This window comes from Chroicocephalus ridibundus, chromosome 23, assembly GCF_963924245.1.
Source record: "Chroicocephalus ridibundus chromosome 23, bChrRid1.1, whole genome shotgun sequence".
NCBI classification, from domain to species: domain Eukaryota; kingdom Metazoa; phylum Chordata; class Aves; order Charadriiformes; family Laridae; genus Chroicocephalus; species Chroicocephalus ridibundus.
The window spans coordinates 6,085,125-6,108,689 of NC_086306.1; the positions used below are offsets into that span (position 1 = coordinate 6,085,125).

Below are 23,565 nucleotides of genomic sequence, written 5' to 3' on the forward strand. Positions count from 1 at the left end.
TAGCCGATAATTCGGAGAGCGGGCGAGCACCCTGCGAAGCACCCGGCCAGGTGCAAGGAGGGGTCTGGGGGGGCCGGGGCTCCTGCTGGCTTCCCGTTGCTGGGCCCTGGGGCCATGGGCACGTCAGCGAGCCGCTGCCGAAGCTGTGGATGCCTGGAAGCAGTGCCGTGGCATCCGCGTGTGCGTCTCCTCCGGGGTGATTCATCCCAAGCCTGTGCCTTGAACTCCTCCATCCATGGCACGGCACCACGCGGTCTCAGCACCCCCTGCTCCCATCCTTTGCCATTCGCCTCCCTCCCTTACACCTCCGGACGGTGCCGCATCCTTTAGTCAGGCATTTTTGGAGCCGTCTCCTGCGTGGATTCATGCTCCAGGCTTGCCAAAGCCAGGCAAGGGGCAGCTCAGTGTTTCCCGGGCAGAGCCCTGCTGGAGCGGGGTTTGTTCCTTGCCTGGCCCTTGCACTGACGGGCAGAGGAGCCGCTGCTGGGGGGGGCTGATGGCTGAACCCCTGGGCAAGCGCGGGCTGCGTGAGGCTGATGGCTGAGCCCCTGGGCAAGCGCAGGCTGTGGGGTGGCTGCCCTGGCTCGCACAGCGGGAGGGGACGCAGCCTGGGTGGCTGCCTCGCACAGCTGGGATGCTCCAGGGAGGTCCGAGGGACAAGTGTCAGCTTTTGTCATCGCGTTTTTTGTCCCTGCCCCATTTTGTCTGGAGCGGGGCAGAGCAGCGTGCCTGCGTCCTGCTCCGCGTCCCAGTCACGGGGCGAACAACGCTGCCCTGACCCAGTTACTGCCTCCATCCACCCTTTGTACAAATATTACCCCGCACCTTCAATAAGCCCGTCGGTCCCTTTATTCTCGCTCACTCCGTCCTCGTGCGCCCAAAGTAAACCGAGCCTCGATCCCCTCCCCGACCGCGTGCTGCTCCTCCCGAGGGATGGGCACCGGCTGGCACGCGGGTGCCACACAGGTGGTGGCTGCCACTCGGTGCCGTCGCTGGCAACAGATGCTGCTCTCGCTCGTGTTCGGGGGGAGTGCGGGGGCTGCGAGGGTCCGGCCCCGTGTGCGGCGAGGGGAGCTGGGAGGCAGGCAGGGCCGCAGCTCCTCATCCCAGCCGGGCCAAGGCTGCCCTGTGCTCCCTGAGCAGTTGCTGCCTGTATCCGAGTCTTGCAGCTCCCATAAAAACCTGTGCACTTCCCCTGCCAGAAAACTTTCCCTGCGCTGGGAAGGCTCCGTCCTTCCCATGCCAACGCGGAAGGATGCTAAAGCCGAGCCAGCCCTTCCAAGAGCGGGGACCCTGCCAGCTCCCCAGCACCTCTGGGAGGGCAACGAGACGCTGCCCGAGCCCCCGCGGCTGGGTTTCTGAGAAACTGGTGCAAATTCCAGTCCCTTCTGCCCATGCGAGGCTCACGAGAGCATCTCTGCGTGTGAGAGCAGGGTCTGGCCGCGTGTGCCAGCCAGACCATTCCCTGCCCACGCAGCAGGACTGGGGTGAAAGCCCCCGTGTCCTCTTTGCTGTGTCCCTGCCCCAGCAGCCTGTGGCCCGGGGGTGCCGAAGGGTCCCGTCGGTCGCTGGAAAGGTGCCGAGCGCGGGGCCCGGCCATGCCTGCAGGAGCGCAGGACCCCCATTTATTGTCCTGCGTGTCTGGGCTCCCTCTGTCACCAGCTGATGTGTATTGGGGCGGGAGAAGGGCCAGGCACCGAGGTCTCCGCTCAGGGACCAGGTCTCCGCTCACAGCCCGAGCCCCGCAAAGCCGGGCTCGCAAGGTACACATCCTAAGCACAGTGGTGCAGCTTTATTGCCACCCTCCCTGCTTTGATGTTTTCCTTACAGCCTTTATTTTTCCACCCGGCTCTCCCCAGGGCAGGGCTGCCTGCCTCCCCCTGCCCCGCCACAACTTTTGAACCCGCTGCCCGCTTCCAGACAGGCTTTGATGGAGGGGCAGAGGTCGCCGAGATACGGCTTCCAGCGTGGCTGATGGACGCGGGGGGAGGCTGGGGAGAGCGAGGGGGTCCCCGGGGGGGCGAGGAGCTGGGGAGCGAGCGTGGGAGAGTGAAACACACACACGCCCCCCCCCCCCGGCTTCACTGCTGGTGCGACCAGAGGGGTTTTTTGAGGGGGAGTAGCAAACCTGCGGAGGAAGAGGCGAAAAGAAATTCCGTTTATTTCATCAGACCTGGAGATTTCTGTGCGCATCTGCCTCCTGCCGGGGCTGAGCCCGCCCTCCCTCGCCCGCCCAGGGCAGCTCCTGCAAATGACCCTCTAATGACGGGCCGGCCGCGGTGTGAAGCGCCGTCGGGATCCGCCGGGGAGGGTCCGGGCGGGGGGGGACCAGACGCGCTGTGTTTATCCGCCGGCGGGATGTGGATTGGGGATAATGAGGCTGGGCCGGGATGTGGAGTCGGGGCTGCTGGTCCCAGGAGGGGCGGGACGGGGACGGCCCCCTCCCGGCCACCCGCCTGTCCCCTCCGCCACCCGCTTGTCCCCTCGCTGCCCGTAGCCGGGGGCCAGCGGTGGGTCCCCGCGCTTGAGCCGTGTCCCCCCGCCCCGCGGCCGTGGGAGGGGGCAGCTGTGAGCATGGGGGACCGCAGACCCACGGCTGCGATGGGGGGAGCCCGGGCTCTCCCCAAACCTGGGGACAGACCCTCGGAGCGTCAACCCCCCCCCGGGCTCGCACGTAGGGGTACACGGTCACCCCGGGGGCACCGGAGACCCTGAGCATCGCCTGGGGCTCCCAGCCCCCCACCCCTTTGGGTGGGTGCCCCAAAGGAGAGCTGCCTGCCCTGGCCACTGCGCATGGCTTAAAATCACTTAGTGATGTTAATTAATTTAATTTTAATGAATTTAACGGCTGTTGGGGAATGTGGCCCTTCCCCTTATCTCCGAGGGGCAAACAAAGGTGGAAAATCCCTTCAGCCCTTCTCCTCGCAGGCTGCAGGTGCTTCCCCGCTCGCTCTCGAGCAGCCCCCCATGGGGGTGGGAGCAGCTTCTTCGTTATGTCACCCCGACTTCCCTCTTCGCGGAGCTGTTGGGCACCTTTCGCTCCGTCCCAGGGGACCCCCTTGCTCTGGCAAGTCCCGGTAGCAGCCCACCCGCTCTGGGTGTTACTGCCTGGCTGTGCTGGTTTTGCTGGCGAGCCATACGGCAAAACCGGCAGCGCCGGGCGGTAACGGAGCTACAGCCAGATCCCGCCGGGGCAGGGAGAGCCTCTGGGTGCAGCAGATGGGGGGAGAGATGGGGGGAATCGCACCCTGAGAGACCATTCCACTGCAAAAACAGGCTGTGGGAATCAGCACAATCTACCAGGCGTTTTTAATGTATATAATTTATTGATGAATTACACAACCATGAGCCCCGTCCAGCGAGCAGTCAAAAAGCTTTGAGCGCAGCCGTGGGTTTACGGAGGAAAGCAGTGTGCGAGCCAAGATGTTCAGGGCAGGCAGGAGGGCTGGGGGGTGCTCAGACCCACCGAGACCGACCGTGGGGCTGCCCTATTGCCAGGGGCACCTCGCTTGCCCGTGCAAACCCTCTCTGGCTCTTGGTGAACAGATGATGCTTTGGAGAGGGACGCAGGAGCCCCAGGTCCATCTTTTGCATCACTCCTGCGTGGTCCTGGGTGAGGAGCGTGTATGATGGAGGTCGTTGCCCCCCTGCCTGCTGCCAGCCAGCTCCTCCCGGCTCTGTCCCTCCCGGCGCCGTGCTCAGCCTGGGTGTTTCAGGGCAGGAGCAGGCTGAGATGAACCCCTGCCTTGCTGCCGCTGGACACTGGGCAACCACATTAACTCACCTCAACTGTAATAGAAATCTGATAGAGTTTTAATAGAAATATAACAGAAGTCTTAAGAGAATCCCGGGGGAGACCGACAATCCTGACAGTGCAGATGCTCAGCGTGAGCAGACGCCGGTGCTGCAGTGTCCGGCTGAGAGCCTGTAGCTACCAGCGATACCTATCGCAGGCAAACGGAGCATCGCTGCCAGCAGCATGTCATGGTAGGGAGCGGTGCTGCTGCCACTCCAGCCCCTGCGCCCCGGCTCCTGCCTCTGCGGAGCAGCACCAGCCCTCGTCTGGCCCGGCACCCACCACCTCGGTGCTGCTGTGAGGTGTCTGATGGCTTCCCCGCGCGTAGCCTGCATCCGTCCGTGCACACGCAGTGCTGCAGAGCCGCTAACACCCGGGCACCGCACTCCTCCTCCCCTGGCACAGCCAGGGCTTCACCGACCCACGGGCGTGTGGGAGGTGATGGGGGCTCAGCGATGCTCTGGTCTGCGCGTTGGGCAGCCCACGGGGACACTTTCTGGGCAGAGATGTGCCCCTTCCCACAGGGGATGAGCTGGGCTCAGTTGCAGCCGCACTCCTCGATGATCATGTCCTCGTGGTGGCGGACGACGATCTCGCCCTTCTCGTAGTAGAGCATGGAGAGGGGACTCATCCTGACCGGGGAGCAGGCGGGACAGGGCACCTGGTTGGGCTTGTAGAGCTGCAGCAAACTCTGTGGGGAGACACGGGAAGGGCAAAGCATCACCCCCCTGCCACGGGCCGGTGGGGCCGGGGGTGCGGAGGCAGCGCCCCCCTCTTACCTGTATGTAAGCGTGGTTGGTGGGCTTGAAGGTCTCGTCCACGGGTGACGGACACTGCCCTTCGCACCGGTAGGCGTTGTACTTTTTGGGGTAGACGATCCAGCTGCCCCAGCCGGTCTGCTCGAAATCCACCATCATGTCCACCCTCCTGCACAGGGACCTGCCCTCCTCCCTGGGGACGGCGGCGGCAGCTTCGCTGACTTTGATCCTTTGCTTCTCCTTCCTGTTCCTGCGGTGCCGGCGAGTCCCCACGCCCTGGGAGCCGCTGTCACGCATGACGTGCTTGGAGGTCTCCGCCGTCCTGATGAGGCTGTGGTCTCCTGGAGACTTGTCCCTGGAGAAGACGAGCAGCAGGACTCCGTCTGTCACATCCTGGGGCAGGGCTGGCTCCTCGTGGTCAGCATCACTGGAGGTGGGCAAGTGCATCGTGGCGGTGGCCGGGGTGGCAGACCCACTCGCCTCCCACTGCTCCTTTCCCATGGGACCGTGGTGTCCGGGGGCCACGGCTTGGTGGAGCCAGGACCGGAGCAGGCTGGTGACCTCAAACACTTTCCAGGAGGCCTGGGTGGAAGAGGGGCTGCCAGCCACGGTGCCCAGAAAGAGCTGGTGGGCGCAGGTCCTGCCATCCCGGCACCTCTGCCGCCGGCTGTGGTAGATGTCCAGGGGGATGTTGTGGGATGGAGAGAGGCCGGGCAGGCGGACGCGGAGCTCGGCCAGACTCACCTCCTGGCTGCTAGAGAGGGAGGACATGTCGAAGGAGAGCGCCCAGCGGGAGCCGTTCTGCAGGGAGCCTGAAAGCCAAGGGGCACGGTGAGGGGACCCCCAGCTTTGCCCTCACCTGCTGCCGGGGCATGGGCCCTGCCGTGGGAGCCCAGGGGTGGGGGGAATGCAACCACATCCACCCCGAGCCCCCAAAGCCAGCGAGAGCACCGGGCAGCGCTGGTGACAGGGACAGGGATGCTCGGGGACAGCGTGTGTCCTGGGGACCGTGCTGGTCTCGAGGAAGGGGATGCTTGCGGATGGTGACAGTCCTGGGGACAGGGATGGCTGGGGATAGCGCGGGTCGTGGCGACAGTGCGGGTCCCAGGACAGGGATGCTCGGGGACAGTGTCGGTCCGAGGGACAGGGATGCTCGGGGATGGTGCTGGTCCTGGGGACAGTGCGGGTCCCAGGACAGGGATGCTCGGGGACAGTGTCGGTCTGAGGGACAGGGATGCTCGGGGATGGTGCTGGTCCTGGGGACAGCGTGGGTCCCAGGACAGGGATGCCCGAGGACACTGCTGGTCCCTGGGACAGTGATGGTCCCAGGACAGTGCGGGTCCCAAGACAGGGATGCTCGGGAACGGCGTGGGTCCCAGGACAGGGATGCCCGGGGACAGTGCTGGTCCCTGGGACAGTGATGGTCCCAGGACGGTGCGGGTCCCAGGACAGGGATGCCCGAAGACAGTGATGGTCCCAGGACAGTGCAGGTCCCAAGACAGGGATGCTCGGGAACAGCGTGGGTCCCAGGACAGGGACACCCGGGGACAGTGCCGGTCTTGGGGACAGGGCGGGTCCCAGGACAGGGCTGTCGCGGGGCCGCGGTCCCACTCACCGTGCGGGGAGAGGCTGAAGGCGGCGGCGGCGGCGGCGCGGAGCGGGGCGGGCGGGGAGCGGAGCAGCTGCAGCATCAGCGCGGGGCAGCGCGGCGGGGCGCGGGTGGGTGCCCGGGTGTGTGCGCAGCCCGGGCGGAGCAGGGCGAGGGCGCAGAGCAGCAGCGCGGGCGCGGAGCGTTGCGGGACCCCCATGGCTGCAGGGGCCGCCCGCAGCCGCACTATTTGTACAGCGGCCCCGAGCGCCGCCCCGGGCGGCCCCGGCAGCCCCCTCCCCGCGGCCCCGGCCCCCTCCCGCCCGCCCTCCCTCCCCTCTTCTCGCCGTCACTCTTCCCATCCCTCCGTCCCCGGCTCCATCCCTCCCTCCCTCCGTCCCTATCTCCATTCTCCCTCCCCTCCACCCCCATCTGATCCCCCGCCATCCCTCCCCGTTTCCATCTCCCCCGTTCCTGCCTTTCTCCCTCCCTCCTTCTCCCCGTCCTTCCCTCCCTGCCTCATCCCTCCGTCTCCCCATCCCTCCTCTTCCCCATCCCTTTCTCCAGCCATCCCTCCTGCGCTCGCCCCCATCACCAGCTCTCTCCGGCTCGGCCCTGACGGGGGGGTGACGGCCACCCCCTCGCTGTGCGGGGACACCGTTGTCCCCAGCGCCCTGCACTGCCCAGAACCTGGTACCCCTGGGACAACACCCGCACCCCCCCGCTGCGCTCCTGTCCTGCTCCTTGGAGAAGGGACCGGGACCCAGGGTACCCGCGGACATCGTCCTGGTCGCCCCCCCAGGCCCGTCCAGGCAGGGGCCGCTGGGTGCGGGGGGGATGCCAGCCCCGGGCGCGGGGGTGCCAGCCCCGGTGGGGGGGCGATGGGGCTGGGGCAGGGGATCTGCTGGGCCGGGCGGAGGGACGCGACGGCCCCGTGAGCTTTTAGCGCCGCAGAGCCAGCGAGGGCGGCCGCGGGGACACATGGCTGGGCCCGGCCCCGGGAGGGGTGCGGAGCCGAGCAGGGGGGTCTCTGGGGCGGCGACACTGCTCCTTCCCGGGGGAAAACGTGCTGAGTCTTCCCGCGGGACCCCCCGGCGCGGGGCCGGGGCCGGAGAGGAGCCCGCGGGCGCTGCCGGTGGCACCCCCCCCGCCCCGCTGGGCACCTCCGGTTTGTCCCCTCGGAGCCAGCCCTCGCCTAGCTCGGGGCTGGGTGACGTCACGGCCGAGCAGGGTGACGCCACGGCGGGGCGGGTGACGCCACGGCCCCCCCGTGTCCTTCCCGGCGGCCGCCGGCAGGTGGCGCCGCAGCCCCGCCCCGCGGTGGTCCCCACCGCCGGCCGTTGCCCTTTGAAGCGGGGACTCTCGCGAGAGCGGCGCGCGGCGGCCTCTCGCGAGAGCGGGGCGGCGGCGGGAAGATGGCGGCGGCGCCAGCGGCGGCGGCCGCGGCGGGGATCGCGGCTCCTGCGGCCGAGGGTGCGGAGCCCGCCCCCGAGCCGCCCGCCCCCGAGCCTCCCGCCCCGCCCGAGCCGGGCGCTACCGACGCCGACACCGGGTATGGCCCCCCCTGCCCGCTCGCCGACGCGGGCCCAGCTCCCTCCCACACACACGCACCCCCCGGCCCTGGAAACCGTGAGGGGACCGGGGGGTGCCCTCACCTTTCCCCGGGGAGCAGTGGGGTTGCGGGTGGTCCTTTGGCCCCAGCGACACCGGGGGTGCCCAGGGTTCCCGGCCCCTGCTGCCAGGGAGGCTCCAGCCCACGCTAGGCCCTGGGGCCAGGCTGCCCCAGTCTGCTCCAGTCCGCGCCAGGCTCTGGGCCCAGGCTGCCCCAGTCCAGGCTTGTCTGCTGCAGGCCGTGCCAGGCCCCAGGACCAGGTAGCCCCAGGCAGCCGCAGTCAATGCCAGGCCCCAGGGCCAGGTAGCCTCAGTCTGCTCCTGGCCCTGGTCCCAGACTGCCCCTGTCCACCCCAGCCCCTGAGCCCAGGCTGCCCCAGTTTGCTCCAGTTCGTACCAGCCCCTGGGCCCAGGCTACCCCAGTCCAGGCCCATCTGCTCCAGTCCATGCCAGGCCCCAGGGCCAGGCAGCTCCACTCTGCTCCAGTCCATGCCAGGCCCCAGGGCCAGGCTGCCCCAGTCCACCCCAGGCTGCCCCAGGCCACATGATTCCGCCAGGACTGAGGTGGGGACCCCTCTCAGGAACTCGTTTCTGCTCTCACGCAGGGGGGATGCCGCCCTGGTCGATGTTGCTACAGCTCTGGAGACAGAGTCTGCCAACGGAAAGGACCCCCTGGTAGGTGGCTGCGGGCGGCCGGGGCTCGCTGGGAGAGGCACAGTCCTCGGGGGTGAGTTCTGCAGAGCTGGGGCGGGGGATTATGTGAGAGCGGCCAAAGCTGAACGTGCAGCCTGGCGGTGAGGATGCGGCATGGACGGCCTTGCTGGGACATTTTGCTTGTCCCTGCAGAAGAGCTGCCCTTGTAGTGGAGCCTGTGCAGGCCTGTGAGAGCTGGGGATCCTGGATGTGGAAATCGGCCTTTCTTCTTGTGGGTCGTTGCAGGCCGAGGCTTATCCTTGGGATACCCGTTCACCAAACCGCTAGCCCCCTCCCATTTAAGTTTCCTTTTGTCCTCCTCACTAGCACATTTTCCCAAAGGATTCTTATTTGGTAGTGATGTAGTGTCTTTGTGTGGATGTCAAGGGAGGTGCAAAGACGTGAAATAGCCATGGGTTGTATGTGGCATAGAAAAAGAACGTAGCATTTTTTTTCAACGGGTAAGGTTTTTCTGTTTAACAAAAATGGTGTTTGGCAATGCCTGACATGTTGCTAATCTTGGAAAACGAAGGATGCTTATTAGTCCTAAGTCAGGGGTAAGACAAAGATATACAAGGTGAGAAGGTAGTTATTGAAAAAACAAAATCTGAACATGTTCCTGTGGTTCAGACAAGGACTTTCCATCCTGCTAACTCCAGTTTTAGTTCTTTAAAGAATTATTTTGGAAATTAAATGCTTACCTACCTGACTAGTTCTGAATCTGCAAAATAGTTCCAGCTCGCTCACAGCCTGGCTGTGTATTAGGGGGAAAAAAATATTCCCTCTAAATTTTCCTGTCTTGACAGGTTACTGCACAAAACTTCTTTCCTGTCTGATTCAATCTTTAAGCCAGTCCAAGTTTGCTGATCTGCTCTGGTTGTAGGAAGCTGCCGGGGATAACTCCGAAGCCTTGGATGCTCAGGCAGGCTCAGTGGATGAAGAGAACGGACGGCAGCTTGGAGAGATAGAGCTGCAGTGTGGAATTTGTACAAAGTGGTTCACGGCAGACACGTTTGGCATTGATACCACGTACGTAAGCTCTGCTAAGCGCTGGGCATGAAACTTTGGTCAGCAAAAATCGAAGTATGTTGAGTGGAAATTCCCAAGGACTGGGACCCTGTCCAGGTCCTTGGACACTTGAAAACCAGTGTGTTATGTAAATAACAGAAGCTTTACCTAACACAGCAGGAAGTGTTTATGTTCATACATTTCAGCTTAAAAGTATCTTTGTCCAGACCTCAGGACTGTCAGAGCCACCCCTGGACTTAGTGCCTTAGAGGCCTGTAAACGTTCTTTGAAAAGCAGAAGGGGCTTCAACAGAGGTTTGCAATTGGCGTGAACAAAAAATAAAATCTTCCTGTAAGTGAAAAGTAAATTTAGCTTGCTTTCTAGAACCTATGTGGGACTGACCTTAGACTTACTAAAACTTAACTTTTTTGGTTGTATTTTGTCCCTAAAAAGTACTGTAGACTTCCAGTTCAAATTAATTGACTCAGATGGAGCTCCTTGTCCAGAGCTTCTGGGTTGTTGTCTCTTATTTTGCTGAATGAATTTCAAGATTTCTCTAAACCAAGAAGCTTAGCTTGCTTACATTTTTCTCAAGAGCTTTGTCGCTCTTCTTGACACCTGTGGTAATCCTAATTTGATGAAAATATCATTGAACCTGTAAGGTGTTTCTAGTTTTGGAGAGAGAGAGAGAAAAATTGATTTGTTAACTTGGAATTTCTTAACCCGATGTAGTAAAGAATACTTAATTTTTTAACCTGATGTAGCAATGTGTACACTCACAAATCAGCACGCTCTTTTCCAGCTCGTGTCTGCCCTTCATGACCAACTACAGTTTCCATTGCAACGTTTGCCATCACAGTGGGAACACGTATTTCTTAAGAAAACAAGCAAGTAAGTGTAAAAGCATATTCATTGAAATGTTGTGCAAGCTAATCCCAGAGGCTTCATTTTATCTAAAGTCGGTGGGAGGGTTCTGCTGAAACTTCTCAAAAATAACCCAAAAATTCCATAATAGCAACAAGCATGTGCAGCTTTTTCTAAAAATATATTGCTATTTTGATACTAACTTATTAAGATCTGTTCAGTGAGGGCTGGTGAGTTAGGACAGAACTTGAGAGGGTTTTAGTGTTGCTCAAGATAGCAAGGGTGCTGTGTGGTTAATAATCGCGGTGTGCACGAGTGTGTGTGATCTTCATGAAGTGTAATCCCAGCTCTGGTATATTTTCGTTTTTAAGATCTCAAGGAAATGTGCCTTAGTGCTCTGGCCAACTTAACGTGGCAGTCGAGGACACAAGATGAGCACCCAAAAACGATGTTCTCAAAAGATAAGGTATGGCTGTTAGAAAAATCACAGATTTATGTAAGCTGTCATTTCAGTGAAGAGCAAGTTCAAACGAATACTGGCAGCAAGACTTTCAGACCCACACTGTTAAGACTCGGTTATATTTATTTTTTTTACAGGATATTATCCCATTTATTGATAAATACTGGGAGTGTATGACAACACGACAGAGACCTGGGAAAATGACGTGGCCTAATAATATTGTCAAAACTATGGTAGGTATTTGGAGTTAAACTCGTGGAGGATTTTCTGCGACTGGTACGGTTGTCTGCTGTCGTGACTGGTGAAGATTCTAATGCTTCCTATGTAATTGATATACATATTAATAGTAAATACTCTGGTTTAAACACTTTTTAATGAACTTGATATGATCTTACCCTGTGTAACTTAAACTCCTCCTCTATTTTAGTGTAAAGAAAGAGATGTATTCTTGGTGAAAGAGCATCCAGACCCAGGGAGTAAAGACCCAGAAGAAGATTACCCCAAGTTTGGACTTCTAGACCAAGTATGTAATTAGGGATGGAAGGAAAGTGTGCCGTGGGGAGCTGGGAGGAAGGGGTGGGGGTCCTTTTTGCTGGCGATTTACGCAAATGAGCAAGACTTAGCCAAGCCACGCTGTGAGCCTGGCCTGTGCCAAGCGATGTGTTGGAGTACTCTGGCACCTGGAAGTGCCGTGTTCAGGCTTTGAGCGGCGAGTTTGACTGAGCATACATCAGATTTTTTTATCTCTTTCAGGATCTTGCTAATATTGGTCCTGCATATGATAACCAGAAACAGAACAATGCTGTATCCACGAGCGGAAGCTTAAATGGCAAGTTCTTTAATCAGGCGGGTTTTGAATGTTTGGGATTAAGTTGTATTTTCCCAGTCCTACAGCTGGGTGTCTGTGCAGTTACGTCAGTTGAGATGCTGCAGTTAAACCTGTCAGGTGAACTGAGGTTACGCTTATTGTGTTCAAAATAAGTTCAGCCAATCTCACCATGCTTTTTTATAGAGATAGATTAATTTTACCTTACTGCAGCCAACGAAATCGAGATGCTTGCAAGAAAGCTGAGCTTGTCAGTTTTCTTTCATAATGATTTACAATTTACCTACTTGTATTATCCACATTTCCTGTCTCCCTCACTCTGAGATTTCAAAGTAGTCGGGGGAAAGTATATATCATTCCTTACAATCACTGCTTGCATTTGCCTGTTGTTCCGTTTTGCAGGATGACAGCTGTGCTGACAACTTTGCCTAGCTCGCTGGGATTAGTTATAGTCATCTCACTGTGGTAGTGTTAACTGCTGGTGAGATCTCTTTGTGTGCAAGGCTACACTGCTCTATATTAAACACATTCAAGTAGTACCTAACGGGAGATGTTGGGGGCTTTTTAAAACAGGACTGTAATGTCTAAGGCTGTATTGTCTCCATTTCATGCACTGGTTGTTTTTTCTTTAATTTCTGGAAGATTGACAGATATGTGGTGCCACTTCTGTTCTTACAGGTGGAGCCTCTTTGGGAGGTGAATATTTACCTTTCAGCTTCTAAAACTTAAGTATTGTCGTTTGCAAAGCTTTTTTGCTCAATTATCTTGGAAGCTAAAGTCAATTAAAAATCAAATGCGTGCCCTGATGTGATTGCCATAATACCTTAATACAAAACAATTTCGTGTTTTAATCTTTAGCAGTTAGAAGCTTTTAATTATCATATTCTGCCTCACTTGACTGGTTTAAAGTTTTATTTTCACTTATGCTTGTTTTTACTTTGTATGATTTGGCCTGATATTTTTGTAGTTTTAAATCTTAATGCCTAAATAAGTGGTCTGAATCTGTGAGCTGGTGCGATATTCTGGTTGTTTGGGTAAATAAGTGGTGACAAGCTGGAGAACCCTAAACGTATGTCTGGACTAAAACTAGCAAGTGCAGCTGAGATCATGTCATGTTTGTGCAGAATATGGTATTCCTTCAATGGTTTGGATCCCTTACACTCTAAGGGGAGCGCTGATAATTTAAAAGCTGACTATATTTTTAGTTACGACACAGTATGTGGTTCATGAAGGTGTTTATCTACAGTACAGAAAAATTCTGTAGCTTTCCTTGGAAATCAGTAGTGATCTTTTTGGAAACAGTGTAATGATAAAATGCGCATACAGTTTAATGTATTAAAACGTTATATTGGTTTGATTACATTTAACGCGTAGCTCTTCCTATTCTATGGTTTTATTTGTGAGTAAAAAGTGAGTGCTGTAATGCCAAACGATGTGCTGTTCAATCATAGTGGTGATTTCAGTAATGCTGAAGAGAAACACCTCTATTGCTTTTCATTTTTCCTCAACTTAGGTGTGTTTTGTTTTATAGATGGAAATTTAACGTTAAGCGCTCATTGCTTATCGGCGGCAGAGTGTTCCTCCAGCATAGTGTGTCGCTGGGACAATGACTTTGCTTAAAATCAGATAGTGTGTGCTGTAGGTTGGATTTTCTGCTACTTTTGCAGAAATAAATTTGAACTGTGACTGGAATCTCCATGAAAGGCGATAATAATGATTTTGAAGTGGATCCCAATGCTGCTGTCCGTAGATCTTTTGGTGACAGAAAAGATGCTTAATCCTCACCTTAACATCTTGAGTTGAGCTCATTTTCTTGATAAATCTCACTTAGCTTCCACCCTAAATTTAGACATTTCAAAACTTGACTAGAAGCTACATAAAAGTTCTGGGTTTTGCTGTGCTCATTTTCAGTAAAGTCTGTTTTCAAGTTTAACTGTGGAGGAAGGTACTTGAGCTCTTGAACTGATTTTAATTTGGCTGCTTCTGCCCCTTTCTGCTTGTGGAGATTCCATGCTCACGGGCTCCCTCTGGTCATCAGCTGCTTAATATCCCTGGTTTCCGTGTCTAGGGGGAATTGCTGCTGGAAGCAGTGGGAAGGGACGGGGAGCCAAGCGCAAGCAGCAAGATGGAGGGACCACGGGAACAGCCAAGAAAACCAGAAGGTAAGAGGAAAGACAACGTTGTGGCACAGTGATGAGCATCTATAGCGAGGTGTTGTACGCTGGTCGGCGGGACAGCTTCACGTGTGATGCCTTAACCTGCCTCCCGCCTGTCTCTGCCCTTGGTGGATTTATGGGGAATCGTGCCATAACCCTGTGATCGTATTGATAGGTCACATGCTAGAAATTAGCTGGAATAGATGAGTATACGCTCATTTCGTAGATGAGTATATGCTCATTCCGCACCAACTGTTTCGGAAGCGGAGCGGCGTGCAGGCGGTGAGCGCTGCAGGTACAGCTCTGTCCTGGGCTGACGTGTGACTCAACCATCGCCACCGCGAGATGCCAACCTGTAGCTTTTATGTTTCACAGCGACCCGTTGTTTTCCGCTCAGCGCTTACCACCCCACGGTTATCCTTTGGAACACCCCTTTAATAAAGATGGATATCGTTACATCTTGGCTGAGCCTGACCCCCACGCACCCGACCCGGAGAAACTGGAGCTGGACTGTTGGGCAGGAAAGCCTATTCCTGGGGACCTCTACAGAGCCTGCCTGTATGAACGAGTCCTCCTGGCACTGCACGACCGAGGTACGAAGCTTGCCCACCCTATGCAAGTTGTACAGCCGTCTTCAGTAGCCTCACATCACCAGTTATTGAGGTTTTGGACATAATTGCTCTAAGAGGTGCAAATGTTAAATCCACTTCTGTGTGTCCGCTTGCCTTTTGACGTGACTGCATGTTAGAAATTGCAAATGAGCAGCTCGTATCCTCTCATCCATCGCAGCTCCTCAGTTGAAGATCTCTGATGACAGACTGACTGTTATCGGCGAGAAGGGCTATTCAATGGTACGAGCCTCGCATGGAGTGCGGAAAGGAGCGTGGTACTTTGAAATATCCATGGATGAGATGCCTCCGGACACAGCTGCCAGATTGGGCTGGTCACAGCCACTAGGTAAATAACTTTACCAAATATTTCTTAGCAGCGGATTCCAACTGGTTCCTGTAATTCTTTCCCCAGTAATTTAGACGTAAGGAGGGTAAGTTGAGTTCAGCTTGCCTGCTTCTTCACTGCTTTTCTTAAGGGGAGACTCTTTCTGCAGCTGAGCTAAACCATGCAGAACTGCAGTAGGGGTGGACCCTTTATGCTGGTTTATGCTTGACCTTGCGTGACGCTGTAGTCAACGCGTTTGTACTAATGGCAGTCGTTTTTGGTAACTGAATGTAATTGCTGTTCCAAAACCTGAAGTGGGACGCAGAGAGGCGCTCCTGCTCCGCTGTGTATGTTCATGAAGAAACGTTGGTTTCTGCAGGGAACCTCCAGGCGCCTCTGGGATACGACAAGTTCAGTTACTCCTGGCGCAGCAAAAAGGGAACAAAGTTTCACCAGTCGATAGGGAAACACTATTCATCTGGCTACGGACAGGGTGATATACTGGGCTTTTACATCAGTCTTCCAGAAGATACTGAGACTGCCAAATCGCTGCCTGACACTTACAAAGACAAGGTGAGGTGTGGAGTTCACTGTGGGATTAAGGGTTGGCCAGGTGACAAGTGGAAAACAGGTTGCTCTAGCCTCACTGTTGTCCCCTTTGAGTGCATCCTGTCCGTCCTACCTCTGCGTACCGCTGTGGTTCATAGCAGAGTGGTCCAAAGCGTTGATCTCAAGAAAACAAAATACCCAGAACCACCCAGGGTCTCTGCAAGGGAAGACTGTGCGGGGACTACTCACTGAGAGTGCCCACACCTCGTTTAATCTTCTCTTCCCCTCCTGATTCTCAAATATTTGAGATGCCTGAATCGCTCTTCACGGGGAACAGGCACACCTGGCCCAGAGCGGGGCTCCTCTGCATCTGCCGTTCTTTAATACGTCACTAAAGGGAACGGTTTTTCTGGCTTGTGTCTGAAGTGGTTGTTTTCTAATATTTCAGGCTTTGATCAAATTCAAAAGCTACTTGTACTTTGAAGAGAAGGACTTTGTGGACAAAGCGGAGAAGAGCCTGAAGCAAGCACCTGGAAGCCAGGTAAGTTAAGCGCTGGTGGGTGGAGGATGCAGAACCTGGGGAAGAGTGGAGGGCCTGCTGAGACTGGCTTATTGAAGGTATTAATCACTTGCACTTAATGAGCACAAAGGGAGGCTGATCATTAGTTCTTCATCAAAAAGAATGCTTTTATTAAGGCAACAATAAATGTGAGCTTAGCAAACCAGCTGCGCCCTGTGCTCGTAACGTTATTGCTGTCACTTGAGTAATTGTCTGGCACCAGGCAAAGGGGAGCTGCTTCTGGAGGAATGCTTTGGAGTTCATGAGTAAGGTCAGGAAAGCATCGATGGGGGGGGAAAAAAACCAAACCCTCTTCATTTTTCTTTTCAGATAATATTCTTCAAGAATGGTGCCAGCCAAGGAATTGCCTTTAAAGACATCTTCGAAGGAGTTTATTTTCCTGCCATTTCTTTATACAAAGGCTGCACGGTAAGTGACGTAGCTTCGAAGGAGAATTTCTAAGCCCATCGTAGTTTTAGTATTGCGTAGAGTGTGGGCGCTCTGGGAGCGTGTCAAGCAAGTGGAGAGGAAAGATGGGAATTATTTTAGTGAAGCGACTCTGGAATGCTGCTGCCGTTCGCTGTGTGCTGTGACGGTCTCAAACGAAGGCTCTCCTTTCGTGCCAAGGAGGTCTGTTCCCGTGGGCTTGCACAGGGTGCAGGCAGGCTCGGGAGTGGGAGGGGTGAGGACTGAAGACATTTGCCCCTTTTTTGTAGCTAATGATAAATGTGTCTTCCACAGGTTTCTATAAACTTTGGGCCATATTTCAAGTATCCACCTCGAGATATCACTTACCGTCCGGTAAGTAGTAACTGAAGCATTTCACCCCCCCACTTTGGGATAGCCTCACAGTATTTAAACAAAAGGTGGCTGAGATTTTGTTGTGGCGGTGGGAGTTGATGCATACCAAGGCTGTATCCATCCTCTTCAGCCTTTGTACTTGGTTAGTGTAGCCAAAAGGATTGTATTTAAAAATATTTAAGGACCGATAGCCTAACAAATAACTTAGCTAAGTTTTAACTAAACAGTAGGTGCTCTTTACAGATTATGAAGTCTCTCTTCTTTCCTGTGTTAGTCTCTCTTATCAGTACGAGGGCTGAATTTGTGTTTAAGGAAAGACTTAGAATTTTTTTTTTCCTTCCACTAATGTTTTCAGGAGGGAAAAAGTGCTGGAATGCTGCTGTGCAACAGGGCTAGTCACCTTCTGTCCTGAGCCTGTACGTCGTGACTGGCGCTGTCTTTCCCTCCCTTTGCAGATGAGTGACATGGGCTGGGGTGCTGTTGTGGAGCACACGCTGGCAGACGTACTGTACCACGTGGAGACAGAAGTGGACGGAAGGCGGAGTCCACCCTGGGAGCCATAGACGAAGGAGGCGGCGCAGCGTTAACAGAAACGACGCAGTGGGTATCCAGTCAAGTGGTTTTTATTCTAGAGGAACATGCATCACTCGGGACGATGGGCCAACGCGCAAACACGCTGAAGCCAACGCAGCTCTCTGTGGCAGGCGTTATGTATATTTGTTACCTGCTGAAGATTCACGCGCTACCACTACGCTGGAGTCTAAGTGAATGCAGTTCTAGTATGTCTTGTGCTGTGTGTGGGCATCTCTTGGAGTCCTCGGTAACTTTACAGTGTAGCTAGCTGAAGAAGCGAGTGTTGTGTTGAGGTAACTTCTCCTGTGCTGTACCCGGCTTGTAACAGTCGCGTGTCGGTGGGAGCGGGCTGGAGCTGGGCCCACCTGCTGTACGTACAGACTGGCAGAAGGAGCACCGATGCTTCTGCTGTGGCGCACTGTAACCAGCAGCTTCCAGCCAGAAGGATTGTGTTGTAACAAGACTACTGCATGTATGACTGAAATTTGGGCTTCTGTCCAAACTGTATTTTTTTTTTCCCCACAAACTGGAAACCAGTTTAAAAATAAAGGCTTTAACTCTTACTTTTGGTGGTTTTTTTTTTTTTTCTTGTGACTTGTTATGAATGAGATTTAACCTCAAAGTAGCTACACTTAAACTCAAGGTGGTCACGCTTGAGGGATCTCCTGAGCTGAAGATCTCGCTGCATTGACGAGTTGAGTTATACAACGATCGTCACCGCAGAGCTTTGAATGAATAAATAATTGGACACTGTGTGTGTGTCTGTAGAGGAAAAATAAATTAGAGCTGCTTCAGTGGGGGGAGAAGGGAATAAAATTTTTAGGTAAGTGAGTGAGTGGTGTGTTTGTGTTTTGGGGGAAGGAGGGGAATAAAATTTGAGTGTGTGCTGGCCCTCCTGCCTTCCCCGTCAGCTCTCTGGGACCTCCCTAATAACTAATTAGCCAAGGCCCTTAATAGCAGACACCACTAATTAAAGCCTTATTTATTGATTGAAACTAATCAGTTAGGGAGGTTGCAGGGGCCTGACTGGGCCAGCACATGCTCAGTGGAGCAAAGGCAGGACTTAGCTCAAATTTTTGGTCCTGCATTTGCACGATGAGCATGTGCTGGCCCCTGCGCCCTCCCTAACTAACCAAGTTTCAATAAATAAAGCTTTGTGTTTTTATTTATTGAAACTATGCATTAATTAGTGGTGTCCACTATTAAAGGCCTTGTCTAATTAGCACAGGCTGTAACTAATTTGTGTCTGACTTACCCCATTACAAGATTCCCTACTGCACCCTGAACAAAGCACCCCAACGCGGGGCTGCCGTCAGCAGCCCGCGGCCACCGTCCGGGCCAGGCGCCGCCGGAGGTGGTTGGCAAAGTCCACCTGCGTCTGGGACAGAACCTGGTTGATGATGGTCTTCGGCAGCCAGCCCTGCGGAGGAGCAGAGACAGCCCGTGAGCGCAGCCTGCCTCGATCGCCAGTCCTGCCTCCGCCGTGGAAGGTTCCCGGCCAAACCTACCTTCAGGTCGATGCTGAGAAGCCAGGTGAGCTTGGTCTGCGAGGGGCTGCCGGCCAGCGGGCGCAGGACCATGCAGGTGGGCCCGTTCTCAGCTCTGGGGGAGGAGAGGAGGGCACGCGTCAGAAACCACCGGCTGACCCGGCCTCACCGTTACAGCCCTGCTGAAGCGCGTGTGAACGAGGGTTTCCTTAGCAATTCCTGCGTCTGAGACAAACCCAACCGCTCTGAGCCTGGACTAAAAGCCAGTGTGAGTCTTTTCACTAAACGCCTCTGTAAGTGACTACAAAAGGCGACCGATTACCTTATGAATCCCTCCTGTTCTGGCATAGCTCCGTATTTGGTGGACATGCCGGCCAGGACGCAGGTGGAGCCGCGTCTCTTGGCGCATCGGACGCTCACAAAGTCCCGGGGTCCCACGATGTTACCGGGGGTAGCGGCTGCCTTCTCATGGGTGATCACCGTGTCCTTTCCGATCTTCTGGAGAATCTGGAGAGTTTGGAATTAAAATGTTAATTATTTATTTGAGGTGTTTACTGCAAACATGGCTAAAAGCGAGCTTTGATGACTGTGTTCAAATACGTGCTCTTACAGAAACTCAATGCCCACAGTGAGAAAAACTGCAAATACGCGCTTCATCCCAGAATACAGAGCACTAGTTTTCAATAGCTGAAAAGGGAACGTGTTTCGCTTATTCCACACCAGCTGTGGAAGAGCAAAATGCTTTTCCCTGCTATTTCTCCCCTGGTAACAGTGTAAATTCCACAAGAGAGCTGGGCACCCCCCTTGCGAGCGCCGTCCCTGCAGGGTAAGGACCCCACAGCCCTCCACCTCTCCATCCCCTTCGGCTGCAGCACCGCGATTTCTGCAGAACAAGCTCCGCGTCTGCAGTCGGAAGCGGACAAGATAAAGTCCAGCTTCTCATTTCCCAAAGACCGGCCGGAGAAATCCCGGCGCTCCCACTGTGATGGGCGCAGGGATCCTTTGTCCCTTCTGTCCCCAGCGAGAGCAGGACGCGCGTGCGAAGCCCGGGCTGAGGCGGGTCGGACCCACGCTTCCCACCTTGATTTCTTTGACGTTGGGGTTCCAGTCCCCCATCTGCTCCATGTTGTCCACCAGCTCGCTGTAGACCATGTCCAGGGGCTGGTCCACCACCACCTCCAGCCGGAACACCTTGCCCACGTCCGGCAGCACCTTGCTCAGCACTTTGTCTCCGTTACCCTGGGAGAGGGGGAGGCGGAATGAGCATCACAAGTATTTAGGGGCGGACCCCGTCGTTCTGCTGCAAGGCAGAGCACCTACCACCACCGTCTCTGTCTTCCAGCCGTCCAGGTTCCCGAGGATGCTGAGCGATTTCTGGAGGGCTTCCTCTCCCTGCTTGATGTACGACATTTCCATCTCGCTGAAGGGCGTCTCCTCCAGCCTGGAGCCTGCGTGGGATGGGAGAGCAGCGGCAGTGAGGGTAAGACTCTGCACGTTCACTAACACACCGTAACAACAGATAAGCTTTATCTACATCTCCGTGCCCAACGAAGTAACCTCCGTTCCCACCGCTTGCCCGCCTTCGCTGTTTGTTTAGCAAAAGCGGCGCGACCCACAGCCAGTTTTTCCTCCACCCGCTCCCCTGAGCCCTGGCCTGTAACGACGTCTCCCTGGTGGTGACACCCTGCGGGATGGGCCACCGACCCCCCCCGGGCACCGGTCACTTACTGAGCAAAGAGCTTCTTCTGCGGACCTGGTTAATCCAGGCGCTGGGTCCCGCGCTGCGGTGGGCGAGCTTGCTCAGCTCCTGGCTGATGGCCACGGCCGCTTGTCTTCTCAGACCTGAGAGCAGAGAGCGCGTCACACCATGCTCCGGGGGGGGTTGCTGCATTTTTTCCTCCCACAATTTAAATACACAACATTGAAAAAGCCTCCGCTCGCCGCCTTCGCTGAAGCCCCTGCAGGCAGAGGGAGCAGCTGGATGCCACCACGCTGCTCCGGGACGGAAACTGTCCTGCACGTCCCAGGCTCTGCTCCGGGTCCGAGCCACGCAGCATGCGAGGAGCGGACGAGAGCGGGAAAAGCACCGCAGAGAATGGCCATAGAAAACAAAACCCCCGCAGCCAGCGGGAGCGTTACCTGTAGCTACGCCCTGCATTTGACAAATCCCCCCTCAGACCCCGGAAACAGGTCTGGGAGCAACAAGGGTGGTGGAGACAGTAAAACACGAACCCCAGAAAGCAGCGGGGCATGGGGTGGGGGGAGTATCTCTGGAGCACCCCCCCGGCCCCCGGCCCCTCACCGGTCATGTTGCGCAGGTGCCGGTAGGAGATGGCGGCGCAGAGCTTGGAGGTGGCGGGCAGCATCTCCCCGGGCAGGCGGAGCCGTGGGCTGCGGGCGTCTCTGCGGCGAGCGTTCCTCTGCCCCGGCCTCCCCGCGCGCTCGGCCTTAAATGCGCCGGCTGAAGGATGCTGGCGTGTCAGCAGGGAGATAAGAGCCATCACTTACGGCAGGGCCACGCGGGCCAAGGACGGACCCGGCTCCTCGCGCAGCTGCCGGGGGCCACGGGGCTCCGAGGCAGGCGCAGGGATGGGCTCGGACACCCGGCCAGCCCCCCCGCCAGCCATGGGGGGCACAGGCAGCTCCCAAAACAAGCCGAGGGCAGCAAATCGAGGTACACCGCCCCCCAGCTCGGCTCGTACAGCGCTTTGCGGGCGATCCCTGCGCCGGGGCCAAACCTGGGAGCTACAGCACGGCTCGCGCCCGCGCAGATCATCAGCCACAGATAACAAGGGACGACAACCAACTGCGACAGGTAATAACGGGTAAAGGCGGATAACAACGGATAATAATAGATAATAACAGATAACAACAGATAACGGTGGGCAACGCGGCCTCACAACACAACCATCCCGGAATAACCGGAGCCAGGCTCAGCCGGACCCCAGCTGATGCCACACGCAAGCCCTGGGGCAGCCCCTGTGCGTCCCCCCAGGCCAGACCCCACGGCAGACCCCGGCCACGCTGGCCCCAGCGACCAAACCCCGCGGAGTGGCACCTCCCGGCACCGCTGGCACCCGCACGCATGGGGACCGGTGGGGAGCCGGGACGGCCACGTGCGGCCGGGCAGCACCAAGGATGCTTTACGCACGTCGCACGGACAAGAGTTTTGGAGTCCTCTCCCTGGCGCCGCAGAGCCCCGCGCTAACGCAGCCTCCTTCGCCCTACAGAACACCGAATATTAAGCGCATTAAGGCGCTGAGCCTGGGGCTGGGAGCGAGGGGCAGCCCCCGCTCCCCCCCCAGGGGCCGGTTTATCGGCGTGGGGCTGGGAGCGGTGGGCAGCGGCGGAGCCGCGATAACGCTCAAGGATGAAATGCCATTTGCGGGATGAGTTACGGCCCCGGAGCCCCGCGCGCCCGAGAACCCGTGAATCACCAGCTGCTTCCTTTGACGTCAGCCCCACACCCTCCTGCGGGGAACCTGACCTTCCTCCCCGCTGTCGCAACAACTTGGCCGAGGGGGAGGTCAGCCGCTCGCTGCGCCTCGGCCCCGGGGACCCCCCTGCCTCCCCCAGCCCCCCACAGACGGGCCGGGTCCTACCTGCCATCCGGGAACGGTCCCGCTGCTCCCTGGGATGGCTCCTCTCCATCCCGTGCAAGAGGAGACCCCTCGCGTCCCCCTCGGAGACGGGCAATTAGATGGAGGTGCTGGGGGGGACCGGGAGGAAGCCAGAAGCTGCGGCATCCCCTTCCCAAACGTTTACTGGGAAATCCCGGCTTGGAGCGGTGCTGCAGGCATCCTTCCTGGGGTCCCGCCGCAGCTCTACCCCCGATGGGGCTTTGTCCACCCCGTCCCCACAGACCTGCACGTAGCGGGAAGGAAAAATCATGGGGGGCTGAAATCCCTGAGCCCCGCAGCCCAGAGCTGGGGAGTTCCAGCTCCCAACCCAAAGGCACATCGAGCACCGGGGGAGAGCTGGGGAGACCCCGGCCCCCCGCACCCCTCGCCCTGCCCTGCTGGGGACGCAGCTGGAGCCCCCCGGGGCAGGGGACAGGGGCAGCTAGGAGACCCCCCCGGCTGCGATCCATCTGGGACCGCTGTTATCCCAGAGGGAGCAGCCGCTGCCAGGCACAAGGCCTCGGCACAAGGACACGCTGTTTTTTGTGAAAAGAACCAAAACAGCCCGGGCAGAACCACCCCTGCGGCTCCAGGGTGCGGGGGCTGGAGGGGTATGAGCCGCTCTGTGCCCCTCGGGAGGGGACACAGGGACGGTCACACCGTGCCACGGTGCACAAGGTCAACACCCCGGGTGGCCGGACCCCGGAGCCGCACGCCGAGACCCCCAGCCTGCCGGGAAGCCGTGCCGAAAAGGCAGCCAGGGCCCTCAGGAGGGTCTGGTTAACTGGGGACACCCCCCCGAGACCCTCACCAGCTCCTGATGGCACCTCGGCATCTCCTCCAGCAGTCCCCCGGGGGTCCCGCGCTGTCACCCACTGCTGGGGAGCCCGCTGTGTCCACCGAGCCTGCGAGGAGAAGGGACGGCAGCCCTCCCGCGGCACCGGGATGGCACCGGGGACGGCACCACGGCACCGGGGACGGCACCGGGGACAGGGCTGAGGTCCCAGCACCTACCTCGGGCACCGGGACAGTGCTTCTCCGTCGGGGCAGGAGGGAGCACGGCCGGTCTGGCCGGTGGATCCCGTGTGTGCTCCGGCACCGCTCGGGGCAGGATTTGGCCCCAGGCGCAGCTCGGACCCGCCGGGACCCTCGGCTGGTGATGCTGAGCCAGGTCCTGCCCAGCCGGGGGTGCCGGGGGCAAAGGGGGTGCGCGGCCGCGTCCTGCAGCCCAGCGAGGGGACACCGGGGAGACGGCACGGCCCCGCTCCAGGACGGGCACC

The 23,565-nt window shown here is 57.1% G+C and overlaps 3 protein-coding genes across 7 annotated transcripts; 1 reads left to right on the forward strand and 2 right to left on the reverse strand.

Annotated features, from left to right (window-relative positions):
- Positions 1-3,423: 3,423 nt before the first annotated feature.
- Positions 3,424-6,485, reverse strand: NODAL (nodal growth differentiation factor). The gene is made up of 3 exons (XM_063358658.1): positions 6,170-6,485; positions 4,576-5,366; positions 3,424-4,487 (listed from the first exon to the last, which is right to left on the reverse strand). Exons 1-3 carry the CDS (start codon positions 6,360-6,362, stop codon positions 4,335-4,337), a joined length of 1,137 nt encoding a protein of 378 aa, XP_063214728.1. The 5' UTR covers positions 6,363-6,485; the 3' UTR covers positions 3,424-4,334.
- A 1,042-nt stretch (positions 6,486-7,527) lies between these two features.
- Positions 7,528-17,741, forward strand: ASH2L (ASH2 like, histone lysine methyltransferase complex subunit). 2 transcript variants are annotated; one of them, XM_063358472.1, is made up of 17 exons: positions 7,528-7,694; positions 8,359-8,428; positions 9,330-9,475; positions 10,257-10,345; positions 10,690-10,784; positions 10,916-11,011; positions 11,206-11,301; positions 11,532-11,607; positions 12,283-12,300; positions 13,673-13,766; positions 14,136-14,353; positions 14,550-14,717; positions 15,076-15,269; positions 15,694-15,786; positions 16,135-16,233; positions 16,546-16,605; positions 17,061-17,741. In XM_063358472.1, exons 1-17 carry the CDS (start codon positions 7,558-7,560, stop codon positions 17,166-17,168), a joined length of 1,857 nt encoding a protein of 618 aa, XP_063214542.1. In that variant the 5' UTR covers positions 7,528-7,557; the 3' UTR covers positions 17,169-17,741. The 2 variants fall into 2 exon arrangements, with proteins under 2 accessions (XP_063214542.1, XP_063214543.1); XM_063358473.1 differs by lacking the exon at positions 12,283-12,300.
- STAR (steroidogenic acute regulatory protein) lies at positions 17,710-23,564 on the reverse strand. 4 transcript variants are annotated; one of them, XR_010073993.1, is made up of 12 exons: positions 23,097-23,432; positions 22,268-22,529; positions 21,817-21,889; positions 21,404-21,471; positions 20,968-21,136; positions 20,394-20,507; positions 19,986-20,113; positions 19,746-19,904; positions 18,988-19,172; positions 18,687-18,780; positions 18,434-18,598; positions 17,710-17,940 (listed from the first exon to the last, which is right to left on the reverse strand). XR_010073993.1 is itself a non-coding variant. In XM_063358478.1 (11 exons), exons 5-11 carry the CDS (start codon positions 21,029-21,031, stop codon positions 18,491-18,493), a joined length of 852 nt encoding a protein of 283 aa, XP_063214548.1. In that variant the 5' UTR covers positions 21,032-21,136; positions 21,817-21,889; positions 22,268-22,529; positions 23,097-23,190; positions 23,300-23,564; the 3' UTR covers positions 17,710-18,490. The 4 variants fall into 4 exon arrangements, 3 of the variants coding, with proteins under 3 accessions (XP_063214548.1, XP_063214547.1, XP_063214549.1); XM_063358478.1 differs by lacking the exon at positions 21,404-21,471 and having other exon boundaries at positions 17,710-18,598; positions 23,097-23,190; positions 23,300-23,564; XM_063358477.1 differs by having other exon boundaries at positions 17,710-18,598.
- Position 23,565: the final 1 nt, after the last annotated feature.